Source organism: Balaenoptera musculus, chromosome 3, assembly GCF_009873245.2.
Source record: "Balaenoptera musculus isolate JJ_BM4_2016_0621 chromosome 3, mBalMus1.pri.v3, whole genome shotgun sequence".
NCBI lineage: Eukaryota > Metazoa > Chordata > Mammalia > Artiodactyla > Balaenopteridae > Balaenoptera > Balaenoptera musculus.
The window spans coordinates 125,450,197-125,471,806 of record NC_045787.1 but is presented as its reverse complement, the minus strand read 5'-3'; the positions used below and the strand labels follow the sequence as shown (position 1 = coordinate 125,471,806).

Genomic DNA, 21,610 nt, shown 5'->3' with positions numbered 1-21,610 from the left:
AGGCCCACCTCTCCTCCCCAGGTCCCACCTAGCTGCTCCTTCCTTTAAGCCTGGCCTCACAGGGCAGGCAGGGACTCTCCAGACCCAGGAGGAAGGAGCCCCTTGGCCATGAATGTAAAGGGAAGGGGCATTCACTGAGCCCTACTGTGTGCATTAGATGAGCTCATATCCAATATCTAAGTTTTAGCTCTTTCCAACAGCCTAGAAAGACAAGTTTGTGTGTCCCCCTTTTGTACCTAAGGAAACTGTCTTGAAGGAGTGAAGTTGTATGCCCAAGGTCACAAATCACTGAATCTCTGAGCTTTGGAGATAAGGCGAGGAGGGCCTTGGGGCCGTGCCTGGGGAGAGGCAAAAGCTAAGAGGCCCAGACAGGACCCACCTCTCCTCTCCCCCAGGGTGTGTCACCACACCTCTTACAGGACAGGCAGCTTTGCTGAACCACTCCCTCTCGTTGGCTTGTGGGTTTCATCAGACGCTAAGGAAGGAAGAGAGAACCATGGGAACAGGGAGTAGAGGCGAGGCATTGGCTCAGGAGCCCTGGAAGACTAGCCTTGTTGTGGCCTCTTCCCAGCAGCACCTGCTCCCCCAGATCCAGCCCTGGAGGGAGCCAGCCCTAGGCGAAGGGAAGGGAACAGGGCTGGGACTTTAGCCTTTCTCAGACACATCATGGGGTGACCACTGAACATCAGCAGCAGTCACTGGGGCTCTGAATACAAATGGGTCTAGGCCCATGCCTTTCAGAGGGGAAACTGAGGCCCAGAGGAGGCAGGACTTGGAAAATCACCCTGTGAAGCAGAGGCAGGGTGAGGCCTGGAATCTAGGTGTCTGACCCCACCTAGGCTCTGCCCTCCGTATCACACCTTCTGCCATCCCCTCCCCCATCACCACAGCACTTGTTGGAAAACTCTATACTTCATACAGTAAACAACCCCCCAACATTTTTTACAAGACATTGTCCACATGAGTCAGTCTACCCTCTGAAACCCTAGTTTTATGATCATACAACTGGCCATGAGTTCAGCTGCTGAGCACATTTGACAATTGCTCTCCATACCACCCCCTCTCCCCCATCCCAGAGGAAGTTTGGGTACCACTTGGCCAAATAACTAGTTAGCAATTTAAACCTAGTAAATAATCTATTTCCCTTTCCCTCTCCCCTCCCTCTCTATTTCTCCTGGTCTCACATCAAACAAGAAGAATGGGCATGTGTGCTGATTTAAAGAAAATGTGAGATGAAAATGTACTTCCTTTTATTATATAGGGAGATATTTTTAAATGCATATAAATAAACATTTTTAATTTGCTTAAACGTTCAGACTTTATCGCTGAAGAGCATGTGTTTTGTTACACCAGAGTGGCGACTGAAAGACGAGGATCCAGACTGCTAATCCATCTGGTGAGAAAGTGGTTCTGGAGCAGCCGTGCCGGGACAGGGTTGCCCTCCAAAGCCGCCCTGTCCTACACCTGCTCTGCTCCCAGCTTCTGCGTCCCACTGGCTGGGCATCTCATCCACCCTGGGCCAGGCTGGTTTCCTTTGCTAGAGACCTCCTCTGTGAGGGCACTCCACTCCCAACCCTGACACCTTCCCTAGTCTTGAGCTGTGGCCCTCTCCACTCAGCCCACACCAGTCTCTTGGCAGTCAGTGGTGGGAGTCTCATCCACAAAACTCAGATTCTCAACATGGTGTCAGGGGTCTATAGAAACATAGTGCTGACGCGCACGTTTCTGATTTGCTAGAGGCCATGATCAGGCCCTGGGCCTTCCACAGCCAGGCCAGGCCAGATATCATTTTTGCCTGGACGCCCCCCCCCCCCACCTTCCATCCCCCATCTCTAGCATCAGCTCAGGGCCTGCCACCCAGCAGGGGAGAAGCATAAAATCACTATATGCAAAGCAGAAGCAGCATCGGCCATTCCCGATAGGAAAGCTGGAACACCTCTTAGCACTGGGGTGGCTGCCGGGTCTGACAGGACATAATGGGTCCTTTTCCCTGAGACATTACAACACCCCTGCCTCTGGTGGAACTCTCTGGGTGGCAGGGAATGCATTACTTCACACCGCAGCTCAAGACACTGCTTGGAAGTTGTCTTAGATAAAAGTTTCCTTTTCCACGGAGCTCAAACACCAGTTGACAGGTGATGGCCAATCCAACCTGTGGGCCCCACCCAAGGCCCTGACCGCCCACGTAGACAGCAACTGCAGCTCACCCAGCCTGCTCGGCCTGGCGACTGACCTCCAACCAGGCAGACGTCTTCCTGTGGCTGGGGGCAGGCTTGTCCTGCCTCAGATCTTCCCAGCCACCATCTGTCCTCAGCACTGGGGATGGGGGTAGTTAGAACATCAGTCAGGCCCGCCAGCATCACACTAGGATGCAGCAGCCCAGGGAACAGGTGGCTAAAACACAGCACTTACTGTGTGCCAGGCCCTGTGCTAAACATAACTCTGAGATAGCTTAGATAGCTTAGAGTATTTTATTTCCATTTGACAAATGGGGAGGCTGAGGCTCAGAGAAGCTAAGTAACTTGCCTGAAGTCTCACAGCTTGGAAGTAGTCAAGCTGGAGTCCAGGCCACGTGACAACAAAATCTGCTACTCAACACTGAGTCGCAGCTGAAGCGTGGCCCTCCAGCCCACAGCATTCCCACACTCCAGAGTGGTGTTCAGTGGGGTGCTGGTGGTGCTGGTAGGGGGCTCCTGGGTAGTGAAGCATGGGGAATGCTGGATTAAAGAAAATTCAAGGGTTTTCTTGCTGTGGGACTTGTCAGAGCCTTTGATGTGTTAAGGCACCACTGTGACTCTCCCAGAAGGGTTGAGTCTGCAAAACTTCTCAAACTGACTTGACCAGAGTCATTTCTTCTTGGTAAACAAGCTCCCCAGTCTTACAGATGGGGAAATGAGGCTCAGAGGGGGGAAGCAATTACCCCAGGGTCACACAGCAAACGCTTTTGACGATCAGAAACCTATATTCACTCACCGCTAGCCACCCTGCCACCAACCCTGTTCCTCTGCTCCTGGAACCCTGGTCCTCTCCCCTGGTACCACCTGGTTCCCATGCCTTAGATGTCCACCATCCTCAGTGAAGCCATGATGTCTCCCAGGCCAACAGCAGGAGGAGGAGAGAGAAGTGCCTCTGCTCTTCAGGGGCTCATGTGAGGACTGGATCCACCTCGTGCATTGTTGTCATGTGCCCCAGGAGCAAAGGGCAGGCAGGCAGGCTGCATACACTTTTTATGGCTAGGCCACCTCCCAGAACAGTAAACAGAGGGGCAGGCAGCTGGCACCAGAGCCCTCTAGGGAGTGAAGGCCCCAGGGAGCAGACTCCTGCCCACCTCTGGAAGGGAGTTCAAAATAGCAGCTTTTCTCAGGAGTTTTTAAAAAGTATAATTCAAGTTCATATTCCTCTTAATCTTTTTTTTCTACCTCCTTCTTGGCCTGACAGCACCTACTAGTCCTTTAGGCCTCAGTTTAAAATCACCTCCTCCAGGAAGCCTTCCAGACCCTCCAGGATAAGCTGGGAGCTCGCTCTGGACTCCCTGGATACTCTGCTACCCTGATACCTAGAGCATAGCTCAGACTGGGAACTTCTGGGTGGCAAGGACTGTACATTCCCTGGGCCCAGCCATGCCTGGCATATGGGGTGCCCAACGAATGTCATCTGTTGACAGAAAGCCCTGAGTTGAAAGTATTTGAAAAATTCAAAAGACTGAGATATTGAATCTGATGATTCTGCTTACAAAATGGACTTAAAATTTAACAGTCTCATAGACTTACCCTGATGTCCTGTTTTGATCTTTCAGAAGTATTTTAAAGGTGACCTTGCTGTAGGCCTACAGAGACTAGGAGAGACTATGCAGCTGCTGAGAAGGGTGAGGATGATTTACACTTCTTTAACATTTTCCCTTCGTGCTATGTATAATGATTTTCATACATTTTTAAAAAGAGAAAAAAAATTTTATTCTTGAAGCTGCATCCAAGAGATTCCACTCTCTGTGCAACCCTTGCCCAGCTGTGAGTCTGCTTGGTCCAGAGAAAGTTCTCTGGGGGCTCCCTGGGGCCTGGGCCCTGAAGGACAGCCTGGTGGGGTGGTAGAGACTTGGCAGGATGGACTCTGCCCCTCTGTCCCCCTTCAGAGGCCTCCCCCACAATCTGGAATCTCCACTGAGAATCTGAGTGAGGGAATATGGCTCTGTGGCCCAGAGCCTCTTGCTCAGGCCCAATCCTGCGGGCTTTGTGCTTCGCATCCAGCCTGGAGAGGGTTTGGTGCATGTTACATGGGGGCGGTGGGGGGGGCAGGTAGAGGTGAGGCTGCAGGAAAAGGCAGGTGTGAGCTGACACCCTCCCCCCTCCCCCCTTCAGGTCACAGTCAGCAAGCCTTCCATCTTCTCCCGGTTCCATCTCCTTTCTCCAGGAGTCTAGTCCCTGCCTCCCACCTTTGAGCCTATGGAGGAGCAGCTGGGTGGCCCCCTCACCTAGCCCCCTGGGGATTAAGACCTCCCACCCCAGGCTCCCTTGTCCGCCTGAGGCCTGGATCACCAGAGCTGGAAAAGGTCCTTATCCAGCAGGCTCGCTGCACAGATGGGCCCAGGGGATACAGGGGCTGGGTGGGTGATTGGTCCAAGGTTACTCAACAGGTCAGTGGCAGGGCCTGGGACTCAGACTAGGCCTCCTGGGCCCCCACAGGAGCCACATTCCTAGCCCCTGAGTCCTCAAGGCCCCCAGCCCACAAGGCTGGTCGGGCGGCTACGGCAGGTACTCCTCCTTGACAGGCATTGGGGAGGAGGTGCCCAGGAGGCTGGCAGAGCTGGGGCACAGGCCCCCCAGGGGTGGCCCCGCTGGAGTGGCGGTGACGTCGTGGGCTGCCGGGGGTGGCTGTGAAGGTTGCTGCTGCTGCTGTTGCTTCTTCTTGTTCACTTTGCGCTCTTTCGCCCGCCGGTTTTGGAACCAGATCTTTACCTGTGGGGTCAGAGAATAGAGATGGGGAAGGCGGTGGGGAGGCGGAATGACAGATCAAGAGGAAAACAGGAAGGGCAGTGGAGCTCTTGTTTTTCAATGTGGCGCTTGGGGCTTCCCTCTTGCTCCGGCTACCCCAACTGTTCATGGACCCTGAACACGTTCTCCCCCTCTGGAACTTGCTCCCCTACTCTTAAGACAACTTTCTCTGTAACCCTCTTCCTCTCCATCTTCCAAAGCCATGCTCTAACACCCCTCCTCCAGGAAGCCTTCCCTGTTCTCCCTGTGACTGCTCCCTCCTCTGGATTTAAACAGCACTGATCAAAGCCCGCTGTAGCCTATAGCTAATCAGGCCCCCATCCCCCTTTTGGTGGTCAGGGGTATTGGGTTTTATTGGCCGGGGGATTGGCAGCAGCTCAGTTTCTATTGTGTTGTATGACCATGGCTGGGAGACAACCTCTTTGTTCTTCTCCCTCGACTGAGCTCCATAATCTGCCTGGCAGCCTGGAGGCCAGACTCCCGGTACTGTTCCTGTGGCTGAGGTGGGAGCCCTACACACCTGACGTTCAGTGAGTCCCAGATTGGCGGCCAGCTCTGATTTCCGCCGTATGGTGATGTAACGGCTGTAGTGGAATTCCTTCTCCAGCTCCAGGCGCTGGTGGTCGGTGTAGACCACGCGGTATTTGTCCTTGGTCCGGGTCTTACCTAAGAAGCAGAGGCGCCAGGAGGAGAGGTGAGTGGGGAGGGGAGCTTGCAAAAGGCCAAGGCGGGGCTCCCAGGAGGAAGAGCAATCCAGGCCCCCTGAAGAAGGACCTTGAGGGAGTAACAATCATTCTCCCAGGCTCAGGCTTCGAGACTCCCAACCTAGGAGGTAAGCACTGTTCTCATGCCCATCTGGGGGCCTAAGGCTCAGAGAGGGGAAGCAACTTGCCCAGGGTTACCCAGCAAGCTGCGGGTGGAGCTGGGGGTTTCAGGCCAAGTCTCCGGACCCAGAGCCCTACTCTGATCGCCAGGCCCAGCTGCTTTCGTGCAACAGTTCCCAGGTGTGGCTGCACAACAGACATGAGGGGAGCTTGTGAAAAACAAAGCTTCCAGCGCGTCACTGAGCACGTGAAGTAGAAAGCCGTGGCGTGGAATCTGCATTTTTCACCAGCTCCCAGGTGGTTCCAATTTGGGGATCTTCAGACCGCAGGTCTGAGCACTAGAGACTTGGAGGAACACCTGGCAGCAAGGGTAGCTTGAGATAACGAGACGTCAGCTGCTCCTCTCTCCTGTGCACAAGGAGAGCAGGAAGGGCCGCCACAGCCGGAGGCCGAAGCAGGAAGCTCGCAGGAGCTGCCCTGGGGTATATGCTCCTCAATTCCTGTCAAATGCCTGGTGGTTGGTGGCCGCACAATCAAACAGAAAGGACTGGGGCTGCCGGTGGCTCCCCAGGACCTGTCAGGTTCCTCAGGAGGCCCCGGTTCTAGGCGCCAAGCCCTGAGCTGGGGCTGCACCAGGGGCCTGGGGACCGCGCTGCCTGGAGCCATCCACACTCCAGCCTGTGCCCAGGCACAGAGCAGGAGTACTCAGATCAGCCCGCAAATATTTACTGAGTTCCTGCTGTGGCCAGGTGCTGGGTACAGCAGTGAGCAAAACAAAAAGTCCCTGCCCTCATGAAGCTTAGGTTCTAGTGGAGGGAGGTGGACAAAAATAAATAAATATGGAAATTATTTGATATGTTGATTGATGACAAGTATTTCAGAGAAAAAGAAGGACTGGGAATTTAGGGAGGAGTGAAGCTGTGATTTTAAATAGAGTGGTCCATGAAGGCCTTACCTTGAAGGGGAACTTAAGCAAAGATCTAAAGGAGGTGAGGGAAAGAGCAATGCAGCTGTCTGGGGAAGAGGTTCCTAGGCGGAGGGAACAGTAGGTGCAAAGGCCCTGATGGGGGGCATGCCTGCCGTCTGAAGAGTAAGGAACAGTGAGGAGGCTGGTGCGCCCGGGGTGCAGTGAGCCAGGGGAGTGGACAGGTCGAGCTGAGCCTACGGGCCCTGGAAGGGACTCTGGGTTTTACTCCGTCTGGGACAGGAGCCATTGCAGGGCTCTGAGCAGAGGAGACAAGAGGTCTGATGTAGGATTTAAGATTACTCTGGCTGCTGCATGGAGAACAGATTGGTGAGAAGGGGGAAGTGTGGGGAGACCTGCCATAACTCAGGCAGGGTTGGCTTGACTTCCACGCGAGGCTCAGCCTGGGGCCCGGAAGTGGATTTGAGGACCGACTGGGTTAATGTCAGGGATCTCTTTCAGGATGGGCTCAGAGGTCCGTCTGGAGAGAATATTAAGAGTCATGCTTGGCCTGGGCTGCTGTGGGGGCCGGACTCAACACCAGTTTCCTTGTAAGAAGCTGAGCCCGCGGCTATAAACAGGAGGCACTCGTAAGCACTTTTTAGACCCACCCATGTGTCCCACCAGGGCATGGCAGGTCTGCATAACCATCGACCCCATCCCACTTCAGCCAAGGGCCCCCGCAGTAACCTGGCCTTCACCTCCCTGGTTCCAGCTCTGGGCCTGCCCGTTCCTCGGCACCCCTGCGCTAACTACCCCCCCACCAGCGCCATTCCAGCCCACACAGCTTGGCAGGACAGCGCTGGGCTCCTCAGAGCCAAGTGGTTTGTGGAGAACAGGAGACAGCAGATGTTCCTCGGCTCTTTTCCTTGGGCTTCCTGCCAGAGCAGCAGAACCACACTGGACTCTTCCACAACCACTGACCTCAGCACACTGCCCGACGCAGCACGGGACAGCCTCGGCCCTTGGCCAGGCCTAGCCCAGGAAAGGGACAAGGGAGTGGCCACCGGGGCCTTGGCTCCAGATGGGACCCCTCCTTGACCTAGAAAATTTAAGGCCGGCTCAAAAACTGTTCTGCCTAATGCACCACCACTGAAACCCAGCAGATCTCTGAACCCACAGCCCCACTGGGTTCACTGGGCTAAAGCCAGAAGGGGTCATGGGAGTTTAGTCTCCTCCCACTTTATAGATGAAGAGACTGACGTTCAGGATGGTTATACAGCGTCCAGAGGTCCAAATAAGACAGGCCTTGTGAGTCCAACCTCCCTGTACAGTCAGGGTCATTGAAGCCCCAGGGTGGCGTGGACTTGCCCAAGGCCATGTCACCAGGCCTGCAGGTCTCGCTCCTGCTCTAGTGCACAACTCCTCACCCCACCAGATTTAGGGTCCACAGAGACTGCTATAGGGCCCTCTAAGCATTGGCAGCAGAAGCTCAAACAACAGACCACTCATCTACTTGTATTTCTGGGAAGAGAGGGTCCAGACCATGGTGAGGGCAGATGCCTGAAAGCCCTGGGCTGGGGCTAGATGGCCCACAGGTTGAAAATGCCTAGAAGATTCACAGCCTGAGGTAGTGGGAGGAGGCTCCCTGCCCACTCAAACCTCAGCCTGAGAGATTATAAAGACACCCCCTTCCCTCAGGCACCCAACCCTCGGTCCCATCCTTCCTAATGAGCAAGTGGGGATCCACTGCACCCATTTCATAGTTGGGGGAAATTGAGGCTCAGAAAAGGGCACTTGCTGAGGGTCATCCTTTCTGGTAGTGGTATAAACCTGGGCTCAGGTTTCCTGACCTCCAGCCCAGGCTCTTTCGGGTCAGGGGACGGAGGGAATTAGATGAGAGATGGGACTCTAGCTGCATAGTTACTCCTCTCTGCATAGTTAGAGACTCTAGCAAGGCTGCCAGTGAAGACCCAGCCTACAGGCCCTGTCACCCCCTCCCTGGACCCAAGAGAAGGGCTGGTGGGCTCAGGAACACATCGGCCACTTCTATCTGGTGGAGTTGCTCAAAGCACACAATTTTATTGCTAAGAAAATGGCTCTGCCAAAAACCAAAATATTTGATATCGCACTGTGTGGTCCAGGAACCAGGGAGTCCCACTTGCTGTCCAGAGGGTGACCATGGTAACACCCTCCTTGGAGCCCAACTTGGTGATCTCAGCCTCATTTAACATGCACATGCCCTTTGACTCATTAATCCCACTTCTAGGGATCAATCCCACAGAAAAATGCCCAAAGAGGTAGCTGTTTCAAATAGCACAGAACTAAGGACAATGTACATGTCTATGAGTCAGGACTGGTTAATAAGATAAGAAATGGTACATCCATGGAGAGGAGCACTACGCAGTCACTAAAAAGAAATTATAAAGCTCCATAGGTGCCAATATGGAGCAATTTCTAAAAATATATTGTTAAGTGGAATACACACACACACACACACACACACTCAAACATGTTTGTGCACCGAGTTCTTTCTGAAAGAATACACAAGAAACCAGTAATGGGGGCTGGCGTGCCTTGGAGAGGGGACTAGAGGCTGGGGAGCCATAGGTAGGAGGGAGTCTTTGGGATGTTTAAATTTTTACCATGTGCAGATGTGAATTTGTATTTTTAGTGACAATCAGGAGCCCTGGGCTCCAGTCCCAGCTCAGGGTCAGAACTCCCCACTGCCATGAGCAAACCTCCTTTCTCCTCCTGTGAACACCTGTGCCACCCCGGGGGCCCAGGAGAGAGGGGGCAGGGAGGTGCGTGACAGTGGTGGGGCAGGGAGAGGGCCCAGGATGAATGATTTACAGGTCCTTGGGACACTGGGCCTAAGAGGGAAGTCCGGGCTCCTGTAACAGGTGTCTGATGGGGGCCAGGCCACTCCCAGCCACCTAATGAATAACCCTCTGGGCCAGATGCCAGTGCAAGTAGGTGGGAGGGAGGGTGGGAGCCCCCCTACCAGCTCTTAGGGGTGAAGCATGGGGAGAGAAGAGCCTTGGATAACTCTCCAAATGAGAGGCTCTCTCTCTGCTCTGGCTGTGGGATGTGAGGAATGGCCCGTCCATATGCATCAGGCTGCCATGGAGGTAGAAAACTTCCCATCCCTAAAGCATGCACGGTAGAGGTCCTGGGAAGCTCCAGGCTAATGGTTCTAAATACCTGACCAGCAGCCTCAGAACTGCCTGGGGAGCTTTTTAAAAGCACAGATTCTGGCCCAGAGGTTCAGACTCAATGGGACTGAAGTGGGACTCTGGGATTTGATACTTGAATAGCTCTCCAGGTGACCCTGACATGTGGTTGTTTGGGCAAGTAGACCTCCGGGGCTGTGCCATGCAGCTTCTCAATGGCTGGGTGATCTAGGACACCTCACCTCTCTGAGCCTCAAATTCTGTCTCTATAAAATGGGGATAATTATTATTCTAATAATGGCCAATATGTCCATGTGTCAGGCACTTTTCATATATCTCTCAACAACCTATGAAGCTGTGCAACTGTTATCCCTAGTTTACAGATGAGAAAACTGAGTTTCAGCAAGGTCTGCACATCTGGAAGGTGGGATTTAGCCCAGGTCTGTCTAGCCTCAGAAACAGCATTAGAACCTATGGCCCAGTGTAAGGTCTCCCATAATGATCTCCAACCCTCGGGTGTACAGGGGATCACTTGAGATGGATGGATGAATGATGCCTAGCACAGTACCTGGCACACAGTAGGTACACAGGGAAAGGTAGATCTTACTCATTTCCATGGTGGGATAACCACATGGCAGGGATCCTGGGAAATGGATCTGAGCAATGGGCTGTGTGTTGGATGAGACTGTTTATTTATAAGGTCCCTTCCAACTTGGAAACATGAAGCTCCCAATGTTTGTTGATGCTCTGATTATATTTGTTATTATTGCTGAAAGAATTCTAAGACTGATTTCCCTGTCTGAGAGTCTAGAAACTGGGCCTACCCAGCTGGAGGATAGGGGGCAGGAGCCTGGCGGTCTGCAGTGGGGCCTCCCCATCTAGCCTGGGCCAGAGTTCAGCCTCTGCCCCCAGGGCGGGGTAGGTGGCTCCAGGAAAATTGAGTGGCCTCTGGGTCAGCACTTCCTTTGACCTCTTCCTGCTGGGTTTGTGGCCCTGAGGGATGACACTGCCAGCTCTGGCCCTAGGGCTTGGAACACAAATCCATGACCCCTCTCTGTGTGGTCCAGCCCCACTGGCTGTACATCAAAATCCCCCCAACCCCGACCGACACACATACACACACACACAAAGAAATGCACATATGTATGCATGGATACTTGTTAAAAATACATATTCCCAAGCTCTCAGATCTATTGCATCCTGGTCTCCCTGCCATCTTTAACAAGCCTACCAGAGGGGATTCTGAACCACCAGCTGGAGTCAGTAGGTCCTGGTCCCAGTTCTGTGCCATCTGTGTGGCCTTAAGTAAGTCCCTTCTCCTCTCTGGGCCTCAGTTTCTCCTGTGCATCAGAAGAAGGTTTGGTGTCAGCTCCAAGGGCCCTGAAGATTCTGAACTTCTGTGTAGCTCTGAGTCCTCCCTTAAGGACCTGGGTCCAGGTCTGCCTCCTTAGCTAAAGGACTTGACAAGTGATTGAATTTCTCTGGGCTTTCCTTCCCCCGAGGAACAGATGGGTGTGAAAGCAGTTTGCAAAGGGCAAAGAGCTATGGACATGACAAGGAAAACTGAGCTATTTGCAGAAGTGGATGTTGGAGGGCTCCCTTGGGAGAGGGAGGAATGCTGCTGATGGGGAGCCGCAGGGCAAAGAACATTGGCCTGGGGGTGGGGAGGTCTGGCCAGGCCACCAGCCAGACATGTGATGTTCAGCTTGGACCCATTTTGTCATCTGTACCACCAGTGGGTGGGACTTCTGCTGCAGCAGCCCTGACCCACCCAGTTCAATGGTGGACGGATATCCTCCCTGGGCAATGAGGCTCTCTACTGGGCCCATGACTGGTCCTTGTTCCAGCTGGTTTGCCAGTCCCAGGCTGCTCTAGCACAGTTCCTCATTCACCCCTGCTCATTCCTGGAGCAGGGGTGAGGCTGGCATGGGGGCGGGGGTGAGATGAGAGGAGGATAGGCAGGCCAGCCACACTCAGGGGCCCTGTAGCCTTAGGCAAGCTTCTCCACCCCACTGTCACCCTCCTTCCTAGTCACAGCACTCAGTCAGCACCGCCCCCTCCTCCTCCCAAGCCTCTTCCCCTCTCCTATCTTCTCAAGGAGGTCTACAATCTGACCTGGCTACGAGAAGCAGTGAAGAGGACAGAAACTTCAGAGTCAGACAGACGCAGTGGTTCTAATCCAGTCAGGCCAGGTGCCAGCAGTGGGAACCCAGGCAAGTCACTGAACCTCTCTGAATCCCAGTTTACTCATCCGTGAAATGAGGACATGAATGCCTCCTTTAGACATGATAGCTGTGGAGATGAGATGTGATCATTTCTTTAACAAGGTAGTTAGTAATAAAAGCTATCTGTGACAATGATGAAGAAGAAGGAGGAGGAGGAGGAAGAAGGAGGAGAAGATGATGACTGCAGAGACAAAAGAGGCAAGAGAGATTCCTCAGTGGAGAATAAGGAGCCCACCTGGAATGGATTACATTCTAGAAACTCTTGAGAGGGATTTTCCTTCACTGTCCTATATGACAGCTACTAGCCACGTGTGGCTATTTAAATTAAAATTAATTACATGGAATCAAAAATTCAGCTCTTTAGTCACACTAACCATATAGCAAGTGCTCAATAGACACGTGTAGCTAGTGGCTAGCACACTGAACAGCATAGATATAGAGCTATAGAAAGTTCTATTGGACAACACGGCTAGACCAAACTCCCAGCCAGGGCCAGATGCCCACACCCTCATAGCATACCTAACCAGACTGCTTGGACTATCTACAAAGCAGCCTGTTCTTGCATCCATCACCCATTTATATTCTTCCCAGGATTTTCCACAAGGGGCACCAGAAATAAGGGGCACCCTTGGCCTAGAACAGCCCTTCTAAGAGTTGCAAGCAGCAACTGCATCCCTTCATGTCTTCTTCCGGGCTGAACAACTTGAGGCCACCAGCTGTTTCCTGGTGGAGTTTCCAGGCCTCTGCCCTACCCCGGCCATCCTCCTCTGGTCTGGAGGTGAAGTCCCTGCCTAATCATCCACAGGCGTGGGTCCTGAAGAGTCACATTTGGGGCGGAGGTGCAGGGTGGGGCTCTGGACTCCAGCCCTTTTCTAGCTCACTGAGGAACCTTGACAAATCCCCTCCCCTTGGTTCCTGGCTCCCTGAATGCTCTGTGAGGGTAGAGACCATGCCACCTTGCTCATTTGGTTCCACAACAGTGCCAGACACACACAGCGAGTACTTGATGAGTCCTTGTTAAACTTAACACAGACCTACTGCTTCCTGGTCTTCTCCTCGCAGTAAATGGCCCCCATCCTCCAGCCACTCAGGCCAAAAGCCTAGGTGGCACTTCCCCTGCTTCCCACATCCAATCCCTCAGCTGGTGGCTCAACCTCCAAAGGACATCCTTCTGTCCAGCTCCACTGCTCCCACAGCCTTAGTCAAAGCCACTAATCTAATGGAGAAATGTGCTGTTCTGGGGTCGAAAATACCTGCACTTGAAAAAACAGCCAGTACTCAGTAGATGCTAGTTCATATTATTATTACTATGGAAGGTGCTCAGTACTTATTTGTTAAACAGTTCATTCCTGTTTTTCATGGGTGGGGGGGTAGATTAAAAACAAACAAATGAAATAATTACAAACTGTGATTAGTGTGAAGGAAAGCAATGGAGCTGAGAGCTAGATTAAGTGGTGGGGGGCGGTGGGGGAGGGAACCTACTTTATTTACCTTGGGGCAGGTCTCCTGGAGGAGGTGACGTTTAAGCCAAGATATGATGGTTGAGAAGGTTTCCATGTCACCAATGGGGAAGAATATCCCAGGAAGACAGAACAGCATGTGCAAATGCCCTAAGGCAGAGAGCAGCAAGGGAGGACCAGTTCTGTGAGGGACCCTGTCTGCTTGTTCTGGCAGGAATCTCTAGCACCTAGCAGAATGTTTGGCACAGAAGAGAGACTCAGAGACGATTACCGCCTGCCTGCCTACGTGAATGAATGAGACAGGCATGTGCTGAGCCTGGAGAGGCTAGCAGGGCTTTGAGCCCTGGGGTGAGGGGTTTGGATTTGACTTCAAGAGAAATGGGAAGACATCAGAGGGGGTTGAGCCTGGAGTGTCAGTCTCGGCTTTCACTAACGCCTGCTCCCTCTCTCTGGTGATGCTGAGGGATCTATGTGGGGCATCCCTATAAGGTTGATGGGCAAGTATGGCATGGGGAGGGCTTAGCGTGTTAACATGGTGATGGACCTGACTCCAGATGTAAATGCTGTTTCCAAATCCCAAGAGCTCCAGGACAGAAACTTGAGGGGTCATCTCATTAAGATAATTCCTCATCGACAGGCCAGGCTTGCTGCTAACAAAGCTGTTTTGGACCTTCAGAACAGCTCCCCAAGCTCTCAGCAGCAATATCTGCCAAAGTGTGCATGTGGGGGAACACCCAACAGAAAAAAGCCTTCTGCCACCTTCTAACTGGGTCACTCCCCCCTTCCCAGGTACATCTGAGAGATGAGGTGTCAAATGGAGTTTCTGCCTTGAGAACCAGTTTTAAACAACCCGGCACCTGCTGTGCCCATCCTCCCCCTCCAGCCTCTTATAGCTCATCTCTGACTGGCCTCCTTTTCCCCACCTGGATTGGAATGCACATGGGGAGGGGGTCTTGGGCTCCCATTCTGAGTGTGTTGCTTTATTTGATAGATGCTCATGAGGCTGTAGAGTCTAGGTTTGAACCCTGTGCAGCACCATCCCAGCTGTGTGAGCTTGGGCAAGCCACCTTACCCTCTCTGAGCCTCATTAACTTTATCTGTAAAATGAAGCTAATAATAGATCCTCACACCTCTTAGAGTTGTTATGAGACTTAAGTGAGATCACCCATGCAAAGTTCTTGGCACAGTGCCTGGCACATGGTAAAGACGCAGCTGATGCCACAGTTATTAGCTTTATCGTGAGCTCCTACAATGTGCAAGGTATGGTGAGAAGGACAGGACTGATTAGCACTGCTCCTTGAGGGGATAACAGATGGTAGATGACAGGGATCAACAAGACAGTCAGTGATAAATGTTGTTCAAACAAGGGCCTGGTATAGTGTTTGCAGGGGAGGGAACCAAGGAGGGCTTCCTAGAGGAGGTGGCCTTGGAGAAGACGCAGCATTTGACCTAGTAAAGATGTAGGAGAGGGAAGGGAGGGCAGTTCAGGTCAAGGGACCCATAATAAAGAGGCAGGGAGTGTGAGGTGTGTGCTCGCGTGCACCTGCTAAGGACTGGCAGAGATGGTCACAGGCACCAGTGCACTGAGCGCCTACTGTATGCCAGGCTCAGGGCTATGCTCTACTGGCACCATTGCTTCAAGGTGTAATCTTATTATCTTAATGTTACAGTGGAAGAAGCTGAGGCTCAGAGAAATGATCCAAATTAACTTGCCTGAGGCTAATGCAGCTTCTGACAGAAATGCAATCCCAGGCCTGAGGCTCCCAAGCCGGACTCTTAACTGTCCCAGGTAAGCATTTCTGTATCTCGGCAAACTAACGGGAGAGTGGCTTCAAGAGAGGGTTGGGGCCAGTTCTCAAGAGGGCTCTGAAATGGAGCTGGATTTTACAGCATTGAAATGGCATAAAATGAAATGGCAATTCCATGGCAGTGGGGAGCCACGGTCTAGAGGGTGGCTAGGGCATCAGAGAGAGGCTGAAGGTGAGAGGCCAGGTTGGTGACTGTGGCAATGGGCCAAGGGAGAGGGTCTAGGATGTGGTGGGGAGAGGAGGGTTCATCCCCTCCACGGGCCTCAGTTTCTCTATCTGAAAGCTGACGGGGATGGACCAAGATCTAAGCCCTGCTGCAAGAGTCTCATCATCTGAGCGGACATCTCCGGACTTGTATGGGACCTCAGCCACCCCAATGAGCCATTAACCTGTGAAAAACTATTCACAAGGAATTGGAGGCTGAGCCTTCAGCAGAAGGATAATTTAGAACCTTCCTAAGGAAAATGCTGATATTTATAGATGTAAACGGAGAAGACAAAAAAAAATAGAGCCCCTTGTAGTCATTTCCTATCCTGGCCTCAGTCAAGTGAAAGTCATCACTCAGAACTGGTTAATGGACAACGTAACAGCCTCTCCCACATCTTCCTCATCTTCCCTGCCCCCTCCTTAGGGAAAGCTGGCATCTTAGTCCCAGCCTCAGCAATGCCAGTTCCCCAGGTGAGGATGGAGTACTGTCCCATCCATGGAGTAGGGAGAAGGGGACAACCAGGCTTCCACCACTGGCATGAGCTGCTCGGCTGGACAGTCGTGGGTCCCATCTCCAGGTTGAGATCTCATCTCTCCCCTCTTCTCCCAGAGCTGTCTTACTGTCCCTCACACTTGTCCTGTTCATTCATTCAACAAAATGTATTGAGCACCTACTAAATGCCACACACTGAGCTGGGTGCCTGGAATGTAGTCATGGGTCAAATAGATATGGTTCTGGACTTCATAGGAGTTTACCTTGGTCAGTGGGTGTGGGAATAGACAACACACAAACACACAAATAAGTTAGTGCTCTGAAGGAAACATGGCAAAGATGATCAATGGGTATTGGGGGAGGGGGAGGTGCCTACTTTGGAACATCATGGAGGACCTCTCTGAGGAGGTGGCCATTAAGCTAAGACCTGAATGGTGAGAAAGAGCCTGCAAAGAGTCTGGGGAAAGAGTTTTCCAGGGAGAGGGAACAGTATGTGTACAAGACCTGCCTGCAGTAGCACATATAGCTTTGTAGCCCTCAGGAAGGAGTGTAGGTTTTGCCCTAAATATACTGGGAAGCCACTGGAAAATTTTAAACTGACTCATCCAACATATATCCCAGCCCAGCCCCCACTTGTGTGAAACTGGAACATGCCTTAAAATCTCCAGGCTTCAGTTTCCCATCTGTATGTCTGTTCTCTAACTGTTCAGTTCAGATATTCTAGAATGCTAGAGGCACAGAAGGGGGAAGAAGGAGCAAGAAGGGTACAATAAGACCAGGTGACCAGCAACATTTGGGGAGATGGCATGCACTGACCTTCCCTCTGCTGTCCCAGACAACAGCCTTACCCAGGAAACACCCCCAGAGACCCTGTATCTTCATTGCCCAGAAGGAGAAACTGAGGCCAAAGAGGAGAGGGGCTTGGCCTCTCTCTCAGGGAGGGTCTGTAACCCCACCCCAATTCTGTCCCCACCTCAAGAGTCAGAGTCAGATGCTGCCTGAGTGTACAGGCAGCAGCTTCTACCTTCGAAAAGGGAGAATGGCTCTCACCTGGCTCCTGGGGCGGCCACTTTCCTCAGGAGCCCCCAAACCTCCCTTGGCCCTTCCTTTTACTTTCTGGGAGTGAGGGTGGAAAGAACGTTTGTCTTCGGGCAGAGTTACTCCTAGGCCCCCTATGTGCCCAGGGACAACGGTTTCCAAATGACTTCCGAGACCAGACCTGAACTGAGTTCGGCAGCTCCAGTGCCCAGAGGGACGTGACTTGCCTGACATCACACAGCCTGGAAGCTCCCCAGGGCTCCTGCCAGGGCTCTGACCCCCACTGACCCACTCTCTCCCCCTCACACAGTGATGGGCTCTCTCCAAGTCCCCGCCCCTGGGGAACCTCCCCATCCATCTCCAAAGTCGCCTGATCAGCAGGAAGTACCAACCAGAATAAAGGAGCAGGAAAAGTGGGCTTCCTTCTTCAGGGAACAGACACAGAACTGCAGGACCCTGAGGGTCAGTGGCTCCAGACACTTCCTCTCATATAATCTAATGCAAAATTCTCAACCGAGGTTTATGGATAAAGCTTCTGGGGGCCTTTAGAACCCCAGAAATTGTCTGCCCGATTAGGAAACACTTTTTTTCTAGGGAGAACATTTATACTTCCCATCAGATTTCACAAAGGGGTCCTTTTGTAACTCAAACAAAGGTACAAGACCCTTCCCTCTCATGGGATGGTCAAACTGAGACCCAGAAAAGATGGCTGATTTAAGAGACGCTGTTTAGAGGATTAGAGCACAGGCTTGGTCAAATCCCAGCCCCACCATTTACTCGTTATGTAGGTATAACTATACTTGCACAGCTCTGTAACCTCTCTATGCCATAGTTTCTTCATCTTGAAAACGAGGGTGATAATAGCACCTATGATAAGGTTATAAGAATTAAAAGATATTAGGTCAGTGCCCGCTCCGTTAGTAAGTGTTCCATAAACATTAGCTGTTATTATTTAGCCAAGGCCACAGAGACAAGTGGCACAGCTGGGACATAAACCCCAGTCCTCTGAGGCCTCCGGAGGCAGACAGGAGGTTCTGCGTCCCTGGGACTCCCAAGGAGGTGGTACAATTACAGCCAAACCTGTAGCTGCCGATCAGCCCTCCGCAGCGTCTGCTGGGAGTGTGTGGGGACATGGAGGTGAAGAGAGAGAGGAGGTGGGGGATGTCCTAGGCTCGCTCCCAGCTGGGGGAGAGGGAGGAGGGGCTGGACATCAAAGGGTGGGCAGGCCAACTTCCCGCCCCTAAGGCCAGGTGGCCTTTGTCAGGACAGGCCGGATACAGTCGGGACAATGGGTATCATGTTCACTTTCTGGCCGACAGGAGTCACTACCGAGCCAAGGCCCAGCCTGTTACATGACAAAGGGGGGACCTATGGAGGAGGTCAGGCCGCCCCTCATTAAAGCTGAGCCTTTGTCCTGCCCCCTCCCCTGCCTTTGAAGAGGGTGGATCCAAGAGGCCTGCCTGGGGGCAGGAGTTTCACAGGCTCAGGAGCCAAACAGTAGCCACCTTCCCAACTGCTCCTACTTTCCCCTCCCCCAGGGTCAAGAGTTCAGGGCGAGCCCTGGGATGGTAAGGTAGGGACCCTTCACCACCACCAATCTAACCAAAGAGGGCTCTTTTTTAGTCCAAAGGATATGACCCACCAGTCTCTTCCTTGTATGGACGGGGGACTGAGACCTGGAAAGGGAAGTGACTTATGGGTGTTCACATAATCAGTGCATGTCCTTTGGGGGTTTGCAGCCCCTCTTTGGGGCTGGGATAGGGGTGCATGAAACGGATGACCACCAGGGCCAGTGTTGCTAAAAGTTTACCCTGGGATGAAGGTCTGGGGGCCTGTGTCTAGTTCCGGCCTTGCCACGCAACCACAGGGAGTCGTTCTTCATGGCTGGGGTCTCAGTCTCCCTGTCTACAGGGAAAGACAGATTGTGCTTCCCAAGGCTCCAGGATTCAGAAGGGGGAAGCTGAGAGAACAGCCCCCAGGGACAGAGTCGGGGGGGTGGGGCACACTCTGGAACCCAAGCAGGGCCGGGGCAGAGGTCAGACAAGGGGCGGCCGGGGCCTCGCTCTAGCACCTGCCGGCGCCCAGGGGAACCGTCCAGAGGCGCAGGGCGAGGGAGGGGTCCTTACCGCTGCCACCGCCGCCTCCAGCCGCCACGCTGCGCCGCATCCACTCGTAGGGCGTCCGCCTTTGCGCTCCGGGCGAGGACGGTGCGCCTGGGCCGCCGAGGGGCTGCGCCAGGAGGCCCGGCCCAGGCCCCGGGGGCGCGGGCACCGCGCTAAAGTCCGGAGGGGGCCCGAATGCCAGCGGGGCCGGGCTGGCGGTGGGGGCCGCGGGGCCCGGGCCGTAGGCGGCGGCCCATTCGTCCTTGGGCGCAGAGAAGGGCGCGCTCCAGGCCGCAGGGGGCACGGGGCCCGGCTCCACGTGAGAGTAGCCGGTGAAGTCGGGGTACTGCGGAGGCGGCGGGGGGCCGTAGGCTTGCGGGCCCAGGCCGAGACTGGCGGGCCTGGCGGGGCCGGGGTACACGGGGGATTCCTTGTCCAGCACATAGCCCACGTACATGGTGGCCGCGGGGCCCCCCGCGCATGCTGGGCCCTGGAGCCGCCGCAGCCGGCCGCCCCGACGAGCAACTGCTCACCTGAACTCCCAGCCCTGCCGCCGCCCGCCCCACCCAGGCCTTTTATAGCTCCGGGCCGCCGCGGCCCCAGCCGAGGCGGGTTTGCATTTCAAAGCGGGGGGGAGCCTCCAGGCCGCGAATCAAAGGGGGAAACCCGTCGGGGGCGGGGGGTTCAAAAGGAGACAAATTGCCGCCCCAAGCGGGAGGTGGACGCCGGGGCCAAGGGGGGTGTGGGGGGGGCGGAGGGCGCATCCTGAGCGAGCGTCGAGGCATCGCTAGGTGTGGGAGACTCCTGCGAGGCCCCAGCCTAACCGCCCGAACACCTCGACCGCCCCGCAACCCCCTTTTACAGGTGGAGAGAAGGGATCCGAGGGGTGTGGGGACCCCAGGCCAGCGTCACGCAGCCACACCGGGCCTGTGGGGCAGTCCGCAGGGACCAGTTGGAGGTGAAGGGGAGGAAACGCTGACTTCAAACGGGGTTCCCGTCTTTAAGGTAGCGGGTCCTTAATCTTTTGCGGGGGGGGGGGCGGGGAGAGGAGGGGTCACGACCCCTCTGAGTGTCTCATGAAAGCTGTGGATGTTTTTCCCCCGGAGGGAAAATGCACATATGCACATACACGAGTCTGCAAACAATTGGGGAGTTCACCTGAGTTGGCTCTCTAGGGAAAGTTCTTAGAGAGGTGGTGTAGCGACATTCTTTTAGAGACATTCTAGAGAACTTCTCACAATTCTCTTGGCAACCCCCCTACCCCCGCCCTCACTCCCACCTTTATTTTAATGAGACGTTTCAAACATACACAAAAGTAGAACTGTAGAGTGAATCACTATATACCCATCACCAGTTTCAACCGTTATCAAGATTTTGCCACACTTATTTAACTGACTTGCTTCCCTTTTTTGGCTAAAGTATTTTAAAAGAAATTTCAAACATCATGTCATTTTACCCCTACATACTTCAGCATGCATCTCTAAAACACATGGACATTTTCTTACATAATATGCCATTATCACACCTAACAAAATTAACACAAATTCCTGGATCTAGAGACTGTCATACGGAGTGAAGTTAAGTCAGAAAGAGAAAAGCAAATACCGTATATTAAGGCATATATGTGGAACCTAGAAAAATGGTACAGATGAACCGGTTTGCAGGGCAGAAATAGAGACACAGATGTAGAGAACAGATGTATGGACACCAAGGGGGGAAAGTGGTGGTGGTGTTGGTGTGATGAATTGGGAGATTGGGATTGACATGTATACACTAATATGTATCAAACAGATAACTAATAAGAAACTGCTCTATAAAAAAATAAATAAAATAAAATTCAAAAAAAAAATTAACACAAAGTCCTGGGTATTATCTAATACCCAGTTCATATTCAAAGTGTTTCATTTGATTCAAAGATGTCTTTTTTTTTTTTTAATTTATTTATTTATTTATTTATTTTTGGCTGTGTTGGGTCTTCGTTGCTGCATGCGGGCTTTCTCTAGTTGCGGCGAGTGGGGGCTACTCTTCCTTGCAGTGCGCGGGCTTCTCATTGCAGTGGCTTCTCTTGTTGTGGAGCACGGGCTCTAGGCACACGGGCTTCAGTAGTTGTGGCACGCGGGCTCAGTAGTTGTGGCTCGTGGGCTCTAGAGTGCAGACTCAGTAGTTGTGGCACATGGGCTTAATTGCTCCACGGCATGTGGGATCTTCCCGGGCCAGGGCTCGAACCTGTGTCTCCTGCATTGGCAGGCGGATTCTTAACCACTGTGCCACCAGGGAAGCCCTCAAAGATGTCTTTTTAATAGTTGGCTTATCCTAAAGCCCTGATCCATTTATTATAGCTGGGGCTCTCTTGGATTTTAAATGTATCGTGCATCTCCCCGCACCTTG

General features: G+C 53.1%; 1 protein-coding gene across 1 annotated transcript; it reads right to left on the bottom strand.

The window, feature by feature from the left end:
* Positions 1-3,928: 3,928 nt before the first annotated feature.
* Positions 3,929-19,761, bottom strand: CDX1 (caudal type homeobox 1). The gene is made up of 3 exons (XM_036848984.1): positions 19,247-19,761; positions 5,509-5,654; positions 3,929-4,952 (listed from the first exon to the last, which is right to left on the bottom strand). The coding sequence occupies exons 1-3, from the start codon at positions 19,677-19,679 to the stop codon at positions 4,740-4,742; spliced, it is 792 nt and encodes a 263-aa protein (XP_036704879.1). The 5' UTR covers positions 19,680-19,761; the 3' UTR covers positions 3,929-4,739.
* Between the last annotated feature and the right edge of the window lie 1,849 nt (positions 19,762-21,610).

Coding starts and splice junctions, on each gene's coding strand:
- CDX1 (XM_036848984.1), bottom strand. CDS start 19,679: ATGTACGTGGGCTATGTGCTGGACAAGGAATCCCCCGTGTACCCCGGC. Junction 5,655..19,246: donor TGGAGGCGGCGGTGGCAGCG/GTAAGGACCCCT, acceptor TCTGCTTCTTAG/GTAAGACCCGGACCAAGGAC. Junction 4,953..5,508: donor TGGGACTCACTGAACGTCAG/GTGTGTAGGGCT, acceptor CTGACCCCACAG/GTAAAGATCTGGTTCCAAAA.